The sequence below is a fragment of the Ylistrum balloti genome, unplaced genomic scaffold, assembly GCF_031769215.1.
Source record: "Ylistrum balloti isolate Yb309-2 unplaced genomic scaffold, AGI_CSIRO_Ybal_v1 Utg369742, whole genome shotgun sequence".
NCBI lineage: Eukaryota > Metazoa > Mollusca > Bivalvia > Pectinida > Pectinidae > Ylistrum > Ylistrum balloti.
Window position 1 is genome coordinate 1416060 of NW_026781951.1, and position 17023 is coordinate 1433082.

Here is a 17023-nt window from a genome sequence, read left to right on the forward strand (position 1 = left end):
GTGTCATATAGGGATGTCACTGAGACAACACATTGTAAAGTAATGTCATATAGGAATGTCACTGAGACAACACATTGTAAAGTAATGTCATATAGGAATGTCACTGAGGCAACACATTGTAAAGTAATGTCATATAGGGGTGTCACTGAGGCAACACATTGTAGAATAATGTGTCATATAGGGATGTCACTGAGACAACACATTGTAAAGTAATGTCATATAGGAATGTCATTGAGACAACACATTGTAAAGTAATGTCATATAGGAATGTCACTGAGACAACACATTGTAGAATAATGTGTCATATAGGGATGTCACTGAGACAACACATTGTAAAATAATTTAATTCTGTAGTAACACATGTTTATACATGATTCCATATCATTAGTTACACACCCGTTAACCTATCCCTATATCTATAGTAACACACGTGTAACCATAATTCCATATCATTAGTTACACACCCGTTAACCTGGTCCTATATCTATAGTAACACACGTGTAACCATGACTCCATATCATTAGTTACATACCCGTTAAACTGTCCCTATGTCTATAGTAACACACGTGTAAACATGACCCTCTATTTTTAGTTACACACCCGTTAACCTGGTCCTATATCTATAGTAATACACGTGTAACCATGATTCCATATAAGTTACACACCCGTTAACCTGACCCTATGTCTGTAGTAACACACGTGTAATCATGATCCTCTATTTTTAGTTACACACCCGTTAACCTGACCCTATATATTTATACGTGTAAATATTTTCACTGTATATATTCATAGTATCCTGAAACGTTAATACAACTTAAGGAAAGCTGATCAATTTTCTATATTTTGGAAAGATGACCTAGTTTAGACTGGAATCCAGCCTTTATAAAATACCACCACCAACAATGCGGAAGTCTAACACAGCGACAATACCGCGTCACTTTTCCTCCTGACATATTTGGTTTCGCATGCCGCCAGCACGTACACCTGTACGAGAAATAGTCTGCCAAGCTGAAGTCCGGTTTATGAAAGCTAACTCCGCAAAATATCAAGCTTATGTTTACAATTAGAGGCACTTGAATCTTATTTGTCTGTTCTGTCTTCCGACTATCTTTTTTGTTATATACACGGTTTATCCATCACTCACAGAACTCGACATTCAGTAGTGAACGCTCAGTCCAATTCCAGGACGCCATATTTGGCGCAAGGGTGTTAACACAGAGTACCAATCGGGAAGTGTCTTATCATTTTCTTACACTTCCCGTTCCCTAACGCTAAGGACGCTCAAATAAATTATCATGCGCGTGCGGATAGAGGATGCGCAGGACTATGACATCACATCAGTGACGTGTGATGGGGGATACCCTCGCTAAGCCAATGTATTACCAACTGATCATGCCTTCTTTGACTCTTATGGGTATCAGGTTTCTCCTTGGCGGTGTCTACTGACACAAGCACAGCGCCCCCTAACGGATGCGCGAGCAGTATAAAACATTACAAGGGCTAGTATTTAAAGCATTCATTCGGGCGTTCTAGTCACTCTGCCGTTAGTGTACAAACTCACCACTCGGTGCCGAGCAGTGGATTAAAAGTAGTTTCACTTTCAGCTCCATTTCGTGATTTCCTGTAGATTTCATTTTCTTACTTTTGTGGTTTGCTGTATTCCTGAACTAACAAAATGGCTGATTTTGATTCGGATATAAACAAGATTGTGCACGTGAAGCGATCTTACCAGGTATACCGGGGCACATCTCCCACCACACAGAACCGGTTCGAGGTGAGTTTTTTGTGTGGAATCCCATTTTCCTATTCCATATTAATTTCAAAATCTAAAGACTGTGTTTCCCTCTTTTGCTTTATATGTGCCAAGTATTTGAATTCAACGCCTATGCTCTACGTTATATTTGATACAATCAATTTTCCTAATGAATTCACCAAATTAGTTCCATCTGTTTTTTATCAAACGGTATACAAATTTTGTTAGTATGTTATGCATTTGTTGTTCTGATAAAAGTGGGGATTTACTGCAGCTTCCTATTGCTTAACGTCGAGTTGTGCACAACGTGTGTGTTTTTCGGAATCGGATTAACAGATTGTTATGTTGTAAAGTCGTGTGCTTGGCGTTGCTATTGTGCTAATGATGTTGCTATTCTGTGGCTGGAGCTATATATACGGGATTACAGTGGATATATCACACCTTCATTGTGAAACTTGCTGTCTCTGTAGTCAGACTTGGTGATATCGGATTAAACTGTGGATAGATTTCTTCTTAGTTAATATCCTGAATTCTGGAATCATTTCACGAATAATTTCACGAGCAGTGACTCGGAAGTAAAATAAACACACTGACACCATCATCATGCTACATGAGTTTAAATTTGACAAATTTTGGTTTGTTTTTGAGTTATTTACATCTCTTTATGAGTTGTATACTAATTGCACCACTTGAGTTTAATTTTGCTGTTAAACACTGGTATGTAAGTACCTTGTTTATATATATATATATCTACAGTTATTCGCAGTGAAACCTGTTACCGAGTAACACGCACTAGTTATCTTGGTACCACGCGAGTCCACAGCAGGCAAATAGTTATGGGAACGATGTTTGTGGATTCGATGTTGCAAGTCAATAATCTGATAAGGCGTAAGGTTTAATGGGTAGAGAGGTACGGCAGCTATCACTGGGCGGCTGTCGGTTATCTCTCACCGGTAGCGCACGTGAATAGGTACAGATATTTCAGGAATGCACATACTCATCCAATTATTGACGTAAACACACGCTCTGTGGGGTTTTTTTCGACAAAAATAGTCATAACGTTTAGTCGCATAGAAAAAAACAACAAAAAACCTACAGTAGGTTAATTTTGCACCTAATTATATCAATATTCTAATGAAGTATAAACACTAAAGTCTTTTGAGGTCATATCAGCGAAAGTCAACAGAAACTGTCGAATCATCTTCGGAAAGTGTCGGTAGCTTCCGGGCACTGACGTAGGATGGCTACTTTCCTCTTTTGGGCATTGCACGATGGTTGAAGTACCTCGGAGATTCGGATTGCGTTACACGAGCCAAAAATAAGTCAGCGTTTTGTGTATACAGCTTGCAACGGACAGGCGCATTGAAATCAAGCCAAAATACTTTAGCTTTTTATCATGAGAGGAGGCAAATATTTCTTGGGTTTATAATAAAACTCACAGAACAGACAGCAAATGACTTAGGATTTTTTCAATGGATAGTGCAATCAGAAACAAACATTCATAGGCAGACATGAATTTTTTTTTTAATTTAAAAACTTATTTTAGAATTTAAAAAACGATCAACCACGTTGGTCCTAACAGTAATACGGAACAAACGCTGCATGATACACGTCCCTTTGCTTATCTGTGCGTTTTTTTATCTAAATTTTATTCTTACTATTGTTCAGAGTCAATTTAACATTTATACAAAATACATCCTTATCGTTATACGGACTGCGCCTGACATATGATAATGTAGATATTTGTGTACTTAATTGTTGAAAGCCTCGATGTTTACTTGTGTGTCAAATAAAAAGAGAGATAAAATAGAACAAGATATCATAAAAAAGTTATCTTCTAATGAACGATATAATCTTAGAAATTATCGGTTAAAAAAAACATTGAAAAGTTAACATTTCTAGCCGAGCGGTTATGGTGGAGACAGTTGGTTTAAATCATAACACATGACAAGAAGCATGCATTCTTTAAAAATTATAACGAACGTGTTGCTACACAATTATATACCTAAAGAATCGGATCAGGGTTGCTTTACGGCTCCGTGGGTAAATCTTACTAAATACGTCGGTGATAAACAGGATTTCTGCTTTACATTTGGTAACTTCTTCCATGCATGTGTCTATATTACAACTCATCACATCACCCAAATGGTTATTGATTGTTTCGAAAGAAATGAATAAATAAAATATTTCAAATCCTGTAGTCCCTTCCCCTTCCTGTTAAAAAAATACCTACATTCAAACTCGGGTACCTTTTTATAACAGACTACAAACTTTGGTTTGTTAGAAAACGGGGACTATTTCCAGACGAGCAAGCACAAGTCAGATTCAATCAAGTTCCGTTGCATCGAGTTCAAGTCAGCTAAGAACAAGTTCAAGCCAAGTGAAACGAACCATTATCAGTTCATCTTCAAGTTCTGCACAGTCAGCTGCTAATGTCAATGTAGAGAAATCCACTCGCGTAATTAAACATGAACAAGACTTGTTTCAAGCTGAGGAACAACGATTTCAGGTAGTGTATGTATATTCAGGTACATCAAAGAGGTTGTGAGTGCACTTCCGCCCACTCCAAGCATGTCCTGACGTCACTTCCTGCAAGCTGTGTTCTTCCTTGCGACAACAGAACGTTAGAAGAAAACTTCGCCGGGTTTAAGAGTGTTTTATTTATTCGTATGTAACTGACAATATTTTTTTTTCAAAATTGTTTGCATGCAACTTTGCAAGGTCTGAAGTAATCGAGTCTATAATATTTATTTGTCTATTGAATTACCACCGACTGAAATGCTGAGAAATACCAACGCAAACGAGATCATGGCATTTTCGTATGGATTGGACATATGCAAAGATGATTCAGGAAAGAATGGACGAATCGACTGAACCTTTCCATCCGCGTGATATCCCTTTGAAAAGCCACATACCTTTCTCCATATCTATCAGATTCCAAAACTTCCCTATCGATTGCCAATAAGATTTGGGTATACCATGCCCAGAAGTGAAATGGATGGTTAAACCATAAATCCCATTCTACCATATAAAAAAGATGTACATGACCATATGTAATAAAACCCAACCACAACTTTATGTAATAGTCAAACAAACAAAAAAAAAAAAAACACAATGAGTTCCCAGTATATTCACCCGTAAAATTAAGTTTCTCCTAAAATATATATCAATTTAATTAATTTTCCTATTCATAACCTGCATGTTGTAAGTCCTCAATGTTCATAGTGTGATGTGCTGTCATGAGAATGTTGTCCACGTCAATTGTGTTTCTGTCAATAAGTCCAGATCTCTGCCTAATTGTATACAAAATTATATATATCATATTTTGCTGTTTATTTAAAAAAATATTTTTCAAGTCCAAATTTCATTAATGTTTGATAGATATCGATCTGATATAAGTTCTGGCATTAACTTCGCATATCTTACCTTATTTGTTTAAATATCACTTTTGTATTTCTTCTTATTTTTCTAACAATTTTTGTGACGTCATTTACAGAGCCGAATCAGGGAGCTGGAGGATGCCGTAGATGTTGAGAGAGACATGCGTATCAGAGTAAGTATGACGTGACATAATGTTGAGAGAGACATGCGTATCAGAGTAAGTATGACGTGACGTAATGTTGAGAGAGACATGCGTATCAGAGTAAATATGACCTGACGTAGATGTTGAGAGAGACATGCGTATCAGAGTAAATATGACGTGACGTAATGTTGAGAGAGACATGCGTATCAGAGTATATATGAATTAAGATAAATTAATTATTAATAATTATAAAATGAAACTGATTTTAAATAATCCCAGATTGTGATTTACACATATCTCGTCTTGATCATAATGCGAATATGTAGAAAAAATGGTGTCCGACAGAGAGTAGGGGAGTAAAATCTAACAGGTTCTCGTATTCATTGATAGATTACGGTTTGCCTAGAAACAGATGTCATATTAAGATCCATATACACTCACTCCACCGTGAAACAAGTAGACAACGGTGTATAATGGAAAGAGTGTTAAATTCTCCTTAAGTATGACACGGTCTGTTGTTCTACGTGATTGGGTTTATTGAGCAAATCAAACTTGTGGTCTTCTAATACAGTAAATCTTAAGTACTACGATAACGTCAGATTTTTGAGCGGACGGACGGGGAAGTAGAGAAATATGCTGATACCTACACGGGCTGCTGAGACAGCGGTTTGCTATGCACGTGTATTACACCACAAACAGCACACTTGGCCCTAAATATGTACCGTCTGTACAGCTCGGCGAGAATAGTAACCCAATCCTCTAGCGAGAGGACCCCACTGTCTATTGTAGTTAGGCACTCTGATGTCTATCTTGAGCCACGCGAGGAGATCCCGCTGTATATCAACTACAGTGAACATCCTTCGCTTTTATGTAAACATCATCAATGATTCCCATCGCGAATAGACTGGCTCTCCAGCTACCTCGCCAGACAAGATGGCGTCAGACTTGCAGGTGTGATAGGAATGCGGTGTCTTCCCCAGAATACTGCAGGGGAAGATCACGGGGAAGATCACCTGAACTACCTCTACCCTACCACACCCGATTTTACACACTCTGACTAGAGTTTCCGGTCTACCTGTTTTTTCAAAAATTATGAATGAGTGACAAATAATTATAATATACATAGTCCTTACACTGTTAGTTTGAAAAAATAATTGTTATATACATCGTCCTTACACTGTTAGTTTGAAAATTAATTATGATATATATCGTCCTAGCATTGGTAGTGTACTTCAGACAGCTACAAGTACAACTGTGAACTATACTACTAAAAGACTCATTAATATAGGGGTATTCAGAGGTTTACAAAAAGGGTTTTGTTTTACTTCAGAAAATAGAATATCTCTTTCCTACATACATACAGAGTGTTCTTCCTCTCTCACTTTCCAATTATATTATATCATAGAAATAAAATTCCAAACTTATCTCCGCGGAACTAGGCAGGACGACATGATTTCAGAAATTTTAGTTTTCCCTAGTGCATTTAATTCGAAAATAACTTCAAAATTCAATTCTTCGCGCCCATATTTAGCAATCATCAGTTAACACTAATATTTATAGTCAGTAAGTGTATCATGTTGTGTGAAGTGACATTCAGAATGGACGGTTCAAATCTCCCAGTCAACTCCACCTGCAGTGGAACTACTTCTTGTAAAAAAGTGTATATATGAGCGCGCGAGGCTGTATTTCACTAGCAGACGTGTTAGACATGATAAATTGCCGTGGGCAGGCCAACATTACACAGTCAGAAATAAGTGGAAATGCCTTAATCTAGACTGTACAAAATTCCATCACATTGATAGAGGTCCGAGTCTACACTGTACGTAATTACATCACATTGATAGAGGTCCGGGTCTACACTGTACGTAATTACATCACATTGATAGAGGTCCGAGTCTACACTGTACGTAATTACATCACATTGATAGAGGTCCGAGTCTACACTGTGTGTAATTACATCACCTTGATAGAGGTCCGAGTCTACACTGTGCGTAATTACATCACATTGATAGAGGTCCGAGTCTACACTGTACGTAATTACATCACATTGATAGAGGTCCGGGTCTACACTGTACGTAATTACATCACATTGATAGAGGTCCGAGTCTACACTGTACGTAACTACATCACATTGATAGAGGTCCGGGTCTACACTGTACGTAATTACATCACATTGATAGAGGTCCGAGTCTACACGGTACGTAACTACATCACATTGATAGAGGTCCGAGTCTACACTGTACGTAATTACATCACATTGATAGAGGTCCGAGTCTACACTGTACGTAATTACATCACATTGATATAGGTCCGAGTTTATTACATATGGATAGAAACTCGATAATAACATTTTCGTTTCAGACATGTCTCTAAAATATTCGATTTTCGTTCAACAGTTCGAGAAACAATGTGCTGAACTCACTTTCCAACTAGACCAGGCCAACGACCGGTATGAGGAGGCTTACGGTTTACAGTCCACACAGGTGAATCATCAATCCGTAATTTCATCTGTGCAATCAAAATTAAAAATAGCTGCATCTTCACTCTGTAAAAAGGACCTAATTTCTTTTTATTGATAATGACAAAACGATTTCACATTTAATCATTTGATTAAATTCCAGATTGAGATTTTTCAAACAGCACGTGGATTTTGATTTTCTATGGAAATAATAAACATTCAAAGAAAAATAATCTTACTTTAAACTTTTTACTCCAGAGCGAGATCTCCAGGAAACGTGAAGCCGAAGTTAACAAACTTCGTAAAGACTTAGAACTCGTGTCCACTCAGTACGAGGCTCAGGAAAGTAGCCAGAGAAAGCGTCATCAGGATGCCTTGAACGACCTTGCGGACCAACTTGAACACATGTCCAAGGCCAAAGGCAGGGTAGAGAAGGAGAAAGCTACTCTTGTTGTGGAAATCGACGGTTTGCAGATGGCGAACGATTCTCTGGCTAAGGCTAAGGTACGCGATCTAATTTCCATTGTGTGATTATTCAGATGTGGAGTAAATTCGATAATTCTACATTGCATGCCTTTATAGTTGAAGCAACACTTGTTAGTAACATGTTCTGGTGTCATTACAGTCAACACTTGAGATAAGGGTCGAGGGTTTGGAGAGCTCCAACTTGCGTTTGAAGGCTCAGGTAGATGATATGACACGTCAGCTCAACGATCTCAATGGCCTTAAAGCTCGCCTCACCCAGGAGAATTTCGACCTTCAGCATCAAGTACAGGAGCTGGACGCCGCCAACGCCGGACTCGCCAAGGCCAAATCTCAGCTTCAAGTCAGCGTGGATGATTTGAAGAGGAACTTGGATGACGAGTCCAGGGTAAGTCTTTATATCCTTGAACACTCTTTAAGGAACGGAACTCAAAAAAAGCAACATTAACCATCCTAAACTAGTAGTAGATGTCGTTAGAATGTGATGTTCTACACATCATGACTACAATGAAGACGGAATTCCCGTATGAAACGACTCCTTTAAATTGTCATTTTCATTATCAAGGGACCGATTTACTCAAATACTTGAAATTCATCTTCACGGAATAATCAAATTACAAATGTCTTTTTTCTTTTTGTTATCCGACTATAGCAAAGACAGAATCTCCAAGTTCAACTCAGTGCACTGCAGAGTGACTATGACAACCTGAACGCCCGTTATGAAGAAGAATCCGAAGCCGCATCCATCCTCCGAAACTCCCTCAGCAAAGCCAACAGCGATCTGGTGGCTCTCAAGTCCAAATACGACAAGGAAATCGTCACGGTCCGCGAGGAGCTTGAATCTGTCAGGTGAGGAACACATATTTTACTTATAAGCGTCGATGTCAGAAAGAAGCCTTTGTCTGACAGGAGAAGGATGTCATGACAGTATAACAGTGTAGTCATAATATATCAACAGTGGCAAGTGCGTGCACTCGTCATCGGTACTTATCAATGTGTTTCTGTAGATATTTACATTTATACTGGACAATAAACATATACAGAAATCTCCGAAGATGATCCTAGTAAACGAAAACTGGAAAATAAAACACTAGTTTTTATTGAAGAACTGACATGTGAAAAACAGAGTATAAATGATAGTTATAATGCCAACACAATGTTCTGGGTGAATAATAAAAGTGTTTTCAATAAATAAATTACACAACTGTTGTTTAAGTTTATAGCCAGTCTGCGCTGGTATTTCCGCTCTTGTATAAATCACATTCAGATTACAATTGCCAATCTTAATTACTATATATAAGGAGGGACAGTTGCACTTGTTTACAAAGATGGGCGAGGTAAATGTTATGTATATTTTCAATTCAGAAGATTTGGAAATATTGATTTGAAACGTTGTGAGGAACTGTTTTAAATGTTAGGACGGCCGATGGTATCTATTTGTAAGAATGACAGCAGTGTATAATAAGATGTATTAAACTTTCAGGAGGAAGTTAACCGTCCGTGTCCAGGAATTGGAAGATGCCTGCGATACACTCAGGGCCCGCAACTCCAACCTTGAGAAGGCCAAGTCGAAACTCGTTAATGAAGTTAGGGAGCTTAACATCGAAATTGAAAACGTAAGTAAATAGAAAGATCCTAAACCATTAAAATATCAACAAAGAAAATAAACATTGAAATGGTTCGTAAATATTAATGTAAAAGGATTGAAATATATATCGATATAAGATATATATAACAATGGGAATATACGAGACACACACGTGTATATATTACAAAGTGAAGGGAGATAACTCGCATACATACACGTAAAAAGTAAAAGACTAAAGCGGGGATAACCAACATGTAATGCACGCACACTGTCAAAGATGATTACAGTATCCCTTTTTTCTCTTCTCCAGCTCACCATCATCGTACAGGATCTCACGAAGAGGAACCGACAGCTGGAGAACGACAACGCCGCTCTTCAGAAGAAGGTCGACGATCTTTCCGCTGAGAACGCTGCTCTCCGCTCAGAGAAGGCTGCCCTCGAGGCAGAGTGCCAGCGTCTCCGGGTCAAGGTCGCCGAGCTCCAGGAGAAGAACGATAACCTAGCACGTGAAAACAAGAAACTGGAGGGTGATTTATCTTAATTCTTCTTAGTTTAGAATCATTCCTTTTCCTTCTTTAAAATTTTGTTTTCAGGACATTATTTTGCCTGGCTTTATATAAACTAGGATATCGAAATGTGATGTGTTGATCAGTCATACAAAAGCAAGGTGCAATGTCAGGGCCGATGGCCCCTCAATCACAGAGTTATTGCCCTTTCAGAATTTTTTATGTCATGATCATGACCTTTACATTTGTTTTCTGGGAGCATTCTTCACTTTTACTGATACGGTTGTCGTTTAATAGTCTTAAAACGAAACAGTGCAGCACATCAATCGTTTGTTCAATACCAACATTCGCTATAAAGTATACATTTGATTACTGAATTGTATGTTATGTTCGCCCATAGATGCCCTCAGAGAAACCAAACAAGCCCTCAAGGATGCCAACAAAGCCAACGACGAACTCAGGGCCGCCAACGCCGCACTCACCGCCGAGAGGGATAGTTTGGCGTCTGCCCTGCGCGATACCGAGGACGCCCTTCGTGACGCCGAGAACAAACTCGCCGCCGCACAAGCCGCCCTTGCCCAGCTCCGCGCCGAAATGGAACAGAGGCTCCGTGAGAAGGATGAAGAAATAGACAGCATCAGGTAAGTGGTCCATTTTTTTTTCTGGTGTAGTTAGTAAAGTCACGTGATTTGATATATGGTTAAAAAGACTTTACAGACTAGAAATCTACTGAAATAAACTACACAGAACAACAGCGTCATGTTTTGTGATGTGTTAAGAGTGACTTTCTCCTTCTCTGAAGTTGTAAATATCAGTGTTATGTTAAGTTCATGTAAAACCAAAAAGTACTCCAAAGTACACAAAGGCAACTCAGTAACACAACACCTTACCTCTTATCTTGTCTTCGAATCAGTTGTACATATTCCAGAGAAAATTTGAGATCTGTATTTAGAAACTTTGACACACCATATTTACTGTATATTTTATTACATGTTCAGGGGCTGGATCTCTGCAGCCGATCAGATAATACCTATCTCCTCACTTGTCTTATCTCACACTTAGGCATGGCCTTTAAACCAGATCATATAAAATCCACCCTACTGCCATTACATAGACATAAGTTTCCAAAATGGCAGGACGAGAGGAGGAACTTCAAACTTTCGGTCATTATTTTCGTTCTTTGAACATGTAAGTTACATCTATATTCTAGTTCCCTCGCCAGAACCAAACTAATAGCACTAGGAATACTGACTGGTTTAATCATAAGCGCGAATATTGTGATGACGTAGTAATACAGAAATCCCACTTTATTACAGAAAGAGCAGTGCCCGCGCTATTGAGGAGTTACAGAGGACCCTTGTGGAGGTTGAGGTCCGTTACAAGGCTGAGATTAGCCGCATCAAGAAGAAGTACGAGACCGACATTAGGGAACTCGAGGCTGCTCTTGACAATGCCAACAGGGCGAACGCCGAATACGTGAAACAGATCAAATCACTCCACGCCCGCGTCAAGGTAAGTCAGCTATTATCGAGGGCAACACCCTGTCTTTCAGAGTAGTTCAAATATAGATGTTTTCACAGACATTCGTCCTTGTTGTTGTAATTCTCTTCGGAGAGTTTGTTTGATGTTAATTACTGTTAATACTGTAACAGTCTTCGATTGGTAATTTGGATTTAGTACCTACAAATTGTTGCTAAGATTTTGTACAGATTCAAAAAAGTCTTCTAACACCGATGCTGGAACAGATAGCATAAGAAAGGATCCTCATAGAGTTAAGCAGTCCACATAATCTCATTCTGTTCCGTAAGAAATGAATAGTACTAGATAGTTTACTGATAGTCATTAGGCATTCGGTTTGTTGTGGTTTGTGTGAAAGCCAGGCCAAAATTTAAACAATAGAAAACGGCCATTTTCATCAGAGTCTCCTTCATAAACCTTGTAACCTTATCTAAATGAGGCCATGTTTCGAGTAGAAATGTTAAATCTACTTATAGAAACGTTGAAGGTTGTAAAAGTCTGCACATCTATATGTTTGCTAGGCTCCCACCGGTTCTTATCGGATATATGATATGATATATACCATGTAGATGTGTTATCCAAGCGAGGTATGTTATCAGTGTACCATCCACGGGTAGCATGAAGCAATGTCAGCTGTCTTTATCCCTGGAGATTCTAAACTTCATATCCCAATCTCAATCTCTTCTAAAAAAATACTTGTGAATTCCCTTATGTAAAAAAGTGTTTCGCTCAAAGTATTTTATTATTATTACATATGACGTCATGATATTACCTTCGTGTAACATCGACTGCCTTTCTATCCCCTGTAGACAACGTCTTTAACGTTGTTTTTTTCCCAACACACATTTTTGTAAATATGCCATTCTGGTGCTTAATGTGTTACCCAAGAGTCAGCCTGGATATAACGAACCGTGTTTGTTTGTATTGTCTGACAAAAATCACTTAAACCTCTCAAAGTTAACTTTAAACATCGGGGAAGCACAAACAGGAAACTGTCTATTATGTGTAAAACGTGAACTTGTTGTTTACAGGAACTCGAGGCCATCAACGAGGATACCACCCGCAGACTTGAAGATGCCGTCGCTCAACTGTCCGTCTCCGAGAGGAAACGTGTTGCCCTCCAGGCAGAACTGGAAGACATCAGGGCCGCCATGGAAAGTGTAAGAATGTTTCTGATATTTCACTTCAGTATAAGATAGGTTAAACAATTAATTACATACGTAGTTCGGGTGAATATGGAGTCCACTCCCTCACAGAATATTTCCTTGTATATATCTATATTTGATTCAGGATAATAGGTGTATTTCCGGTTATATATCTTTTTGATATATCTACCATGTTTATCTGACATAAGTCTGATATCTTGTTACCCTCAAGTATTCCCCTACATAAGTATATTTAGGTACGATAATGGTTCCTGAATGGTTTCCACTCTATCCAAGTTCATTTATTGTAAGTCCTATGATGTGCTATCGATAAACATCGTATTTTAATCCTTACAGTCCGAACGGGCACGTAAGAACGCCGAAGCTGAAGTCAACGAAATCTCCATTCGCATATCAGAAATCCAACTCCAACTCCAAGTGGTTACTAACGACAAGCGTCGCATGGAGGCAGACATCGCCGCCATGCAGTCTGACCTTGATGAAGCACTCAACGCCCAGCGAGCCGCCGAGGAACGTGCCGAGCGTCTCTACAATGAGAACAAGCGTCTTTCCGACGAGCTTCGTCAAGAACAGGAGAATTACAAGAATGCCGAAAGCCTGAGGAAGCAGCTCGAGATTGAGATCCGTGAGATTACTCTCAGGCTCGAGGAGGCAGAGGCCTTTGCCCTTAGGGAAGGAAAGAGACAGATCGCAAAACTACAAGCAAGAGTAAGTTATCGGCCTTTAATGAAATTTGTTTTACAGAATAATGTTTGGCATGACATCCCAAAACAAATTTAGAAACTTTCTTTAACAGTAACTCTACTCTTTCTAAAGTTCTTGCAGAAAAATGTTAATATTTGAAATAAATTTCCTGGCTAATATTTAGTAGGTATACCATTTCTTTATTCATGTCTGTTTTTTTTTTGTTTCCGTTTAGATCAGAGATTTGGAGGGTGAATTAGAAGCCGAGCAGAGGCGAGTGAGGGAGGCCATTGCTAACATGCGTAAATATGAACGTCAATACAAAGAATTGATCAGCGTCGCTGAGGAAGATCACCGCATGGTCAGCGAACTCACCAGTCTTAACGACCAACTTAATATGAAAATCAAGATCTACAAGAGACAGGTCGACGAGGCGGTACGTTTAGAAACTTTTCTTACAAAAGAATGAAGAAAAATGACTTTCGGGACATAAGATATATTGAAATATGTTGCCACGAAAAGAATTTGTCTTGTACAAAACTAAATACTGGATACACGTTATTATCAATTAATGAATTCCAAATTTCTATTATTTCCATCCTTTTCATACACCCATCTCAGCCACTGTAATTAAGATACCGATCTGATATCAACATTATACCATATAATTGTAATTGTGATATTGTCTGGTTCACAGGAGGATGTAACTAGCATTACCATGAGCAAGTACCGTAAGGCACAGCAAATGATTGAGGAGGCTGAGGGTAGAGCTGACATTGCCGAGAAAAACCTTGCACAAACCCGCAGAACGCGATCAATGTCCGTCCAACGGGAGGTCAAGGTCGTCCGGATGTAAACACAACACACGTAAGTATTGTGTACTTGGTCTGGGCGTTTATACTGTAATCAATGTCATATTATAGAAACATTACGGTAAAGAGGACAATAAAACCGTTATACGTAGTTATATATACTGTTGAGAATTACACTCTCTGTAAGGAGACGATATACACTGTATACAGGGTTATATATACTGTTGGAGAATTACACTCTCTGTAAGGAGACGATATACACTGTATACAGGGTTATATATACTGTTGGAGAATTACACTTTGTAAAGAGACGATATACACTGTATATAGGGTTATATATACTGTTGGAGAATTACACTCTCTGTAAGGAGACGATATACACTGTATACAGGGTTATATATACTGTTGGAGAATTACACTCTCTGTAAGGAGACGATATACACTGTATACAGGGTTATATATACTGTTGGAGAATTACACTCTCTGTAAGGAGACGATATACACTGTATATAGGGTTATATATACTGTTGGAGAATTACACTCTTGTAAAGAGACGATATACACTGTATATAGGGTTATATATACTGTTGGAGAATTACACTCTCTGTAAGGAGACGATATACACTGTATACAGGGTTATATATACTGGAGAATTACACTCTCTGTAAGGAGACGATATACACTGTATACAGGGTTATATATACTGTTGGAGAATTACACTCTCTGTAAGGAGACGATATACACTGTATACAGGGTTATATATACTGTTGAGAATTACACTCTCTGTAAGGAGACGATATACACTGTATACAGGGTTATATATACTGTTGGAGAATTACACTCTCTGTAAGGAGACGATATACACTGTATACTGTTTACAGTAACAAGTTTTATGTATTTCATTAAAAGTCTCGTACATTGTTTTATTCTTCTCTTTCAGATATGGTGCCTTTCATTAAACATAAAAAAAGCCAGTGCATCGACATCAAATAGACGCTATTTATTTAAATGTGGGGATTTCACTGACAGAATTCCGAAATTTCCCTAAACTTGTACAAAGACGTTTATTTTGGTTATTAATCTTATTCATTGTGCAAATGTGATTAAAAAGCATATATGTGTGTGTTGCTACGATGGAATTGTACAGAAATATGTAGGGAGACTAGCCATTGCTCGGCACGGGGACAGCGAAAGTCTCTTCAGATACCCTAGAAGGAATGACGTCATAATATGCAAATTCTACATTTTCCGTTTACTTCGGTAGGAGTCGCTAAGGTATATGGCGTCGACATAGAAACACTCTTGTAACAAATGGTTTCGTGTAAATATTTACACAATAAGGCACTGGAAAGCATGACGTCATTTCTATTCGACCTAAACGCTCAAAGCTCGTAATCGATGTGCTGTTTGTGATCATCACCACCGTGAATGTTCTAATCAATGTGTAGAGAAGATGAGAAACGCGATGACAAGCGATGACGGGAAACGTTAACAAGAGAGAGGAGATAGAACGGTTTACTGTCGCTAAATTATCTTGTACTTGCGGGGAAAAAACAACAAAAACGAACTTATCAAATCTGTTTCTTGAGCTTAGCTTTGTCATAATGTTTCAAACGATGTGCAATATAGTCATTTTATAAATGTGATATTTCAGAGAAACGAAAATTATGTTAAATAATTTTTTTGGTACTTTTTATGTTGATAATTTATACAGAGTTGTGGATATATTTAAATAATGTATAGCAATGAATACTTTAAGTCGAAATAAGGACTGTTTGCATGGAGGACATGTGTCTTTATTGTACAGATATTCTGGGTACTAAAGAGCTCTCTAGACATTGTAGTGTTCACCATGCTAGTACTTGTTTTACAGAGAAAAGTGAATGACATGTTATATGTTTCCCTCTGCTAAAATAAATTCCATTATTTGTTGCTTATATATATTTATTTAGTTTTTCTTTCATCATTTTGTCATTTTCATGGCAAGGATCTAGACTTGACTATCACAATTATACACCAACCTTACTAAGGTCTGGACAATCACAATTATACACCAACCTTACTAAGGTCTGGACAATCACATTTATACACCAACCTTACTAAGGTCTGGACAATCACATTTATACACCAACCTTACTAAGGTCTGGACAATCACATTTGTACACCAACTTACCAAGGTCTGGACAATCACATTTATACACCAACCTTACTAAGGTCTGGACAATCACATTTATACACCAACCTTACCAAGGTCTGGTCAATCACATTTGCACACTAACCTTACCAAGGTCTGGACAATCACATTTGTACACCAACCTTACTAAGGTCTGGACAATCACATTTATACACCAACCTTACTAAGGTCTGGACAATCACAATTATATAACAATTTTAACACCAGATCGTAGCGTACGATACATATATCATTCTAACTACATATAATAAACCCAAATAAACCAGTAACTGGCGGTACAATACAGGTTCCATTATCACCAAGAACTGACAGTATTATTCTGAAGGGAGAAGACATGT

General features: G+C 38.2%; 1 protein-coding gene across 4 annotated transcripts; it reads left to right on the top strand.

Annotated features, from left to right (window-relative positions):
* Positions 1-1534: 1534 nt before the first annotated feature.
* Positions 1535-16430, top strand: LOC132543186 (paramyosin-like). Of its 4 annotated transcripts, XM_060206654.1 has the most exons (16): positions 1535-1774; positions 4038-4262; positions 5250-5306; positions 7673-7759; positions 7993-8238; positions 8360-8605; positions 8870-9066; positions 9701-9833; positions 10116-10332; positions 10712-10952; positions 11628-11823; positions 12861-12989; positions 13332-13703; positions 13915-14115; positions 14377-14546; positions 15432-16430. In XM_060206654.1, the coding sequence occupies exons 1-15, from the start codon at positions 1676-1678 to the stop codon at positions 14533-14535; spliced, it is 2805 nt and encodes a 934-aa protein (XP_060062637.1). In that variant the 5' UTR covers positions 1535-1675; the 3' UTR covers positions 14536-14546; positions 15432-16430. The 4 variants fall into 4 exon arrangements, with proteins under 4 accessions (XP_060062637.1, XP_060062638.1, XP_060062640.1 ...); XM_060206655.1 differs by lacking the exon at positions 4038-4262; XM_060206657.1 differs by lacking the exons at positions 1535-1774; positions 4038-4262; positions 5250-5306 and adding an exon at positions 5410-5442.
* The last annotated feature ends 593 nt before the right edge of the window (positions 16431-17023 follow it).

Excerpts from the sequence above, each read along its gene's own strand:
- LOC132543186 (XM_060206654.1), top strand. The coding sequence starts at position 1,676 with ATGGCTGATTTTGATTCGGATATAAACAAGATTGTGCACGTGAAGCGA. Across the intron at positions 8,239-8,359 it reads ATTCTCTGGCTAAGGCTAAG|TCAACACTTGAGATAAGGGT; the intron begins GTACGCGATCTA and ends GTGTCATTACAG. Across the intron at positions 10,953-11,627 it reads GAAGAAATAGACAGCATCAG|AAAGAGCAGTGCCCGCGCTA; the intron begins GTAAGTGGTCCA and ends ACTTTATTACAG.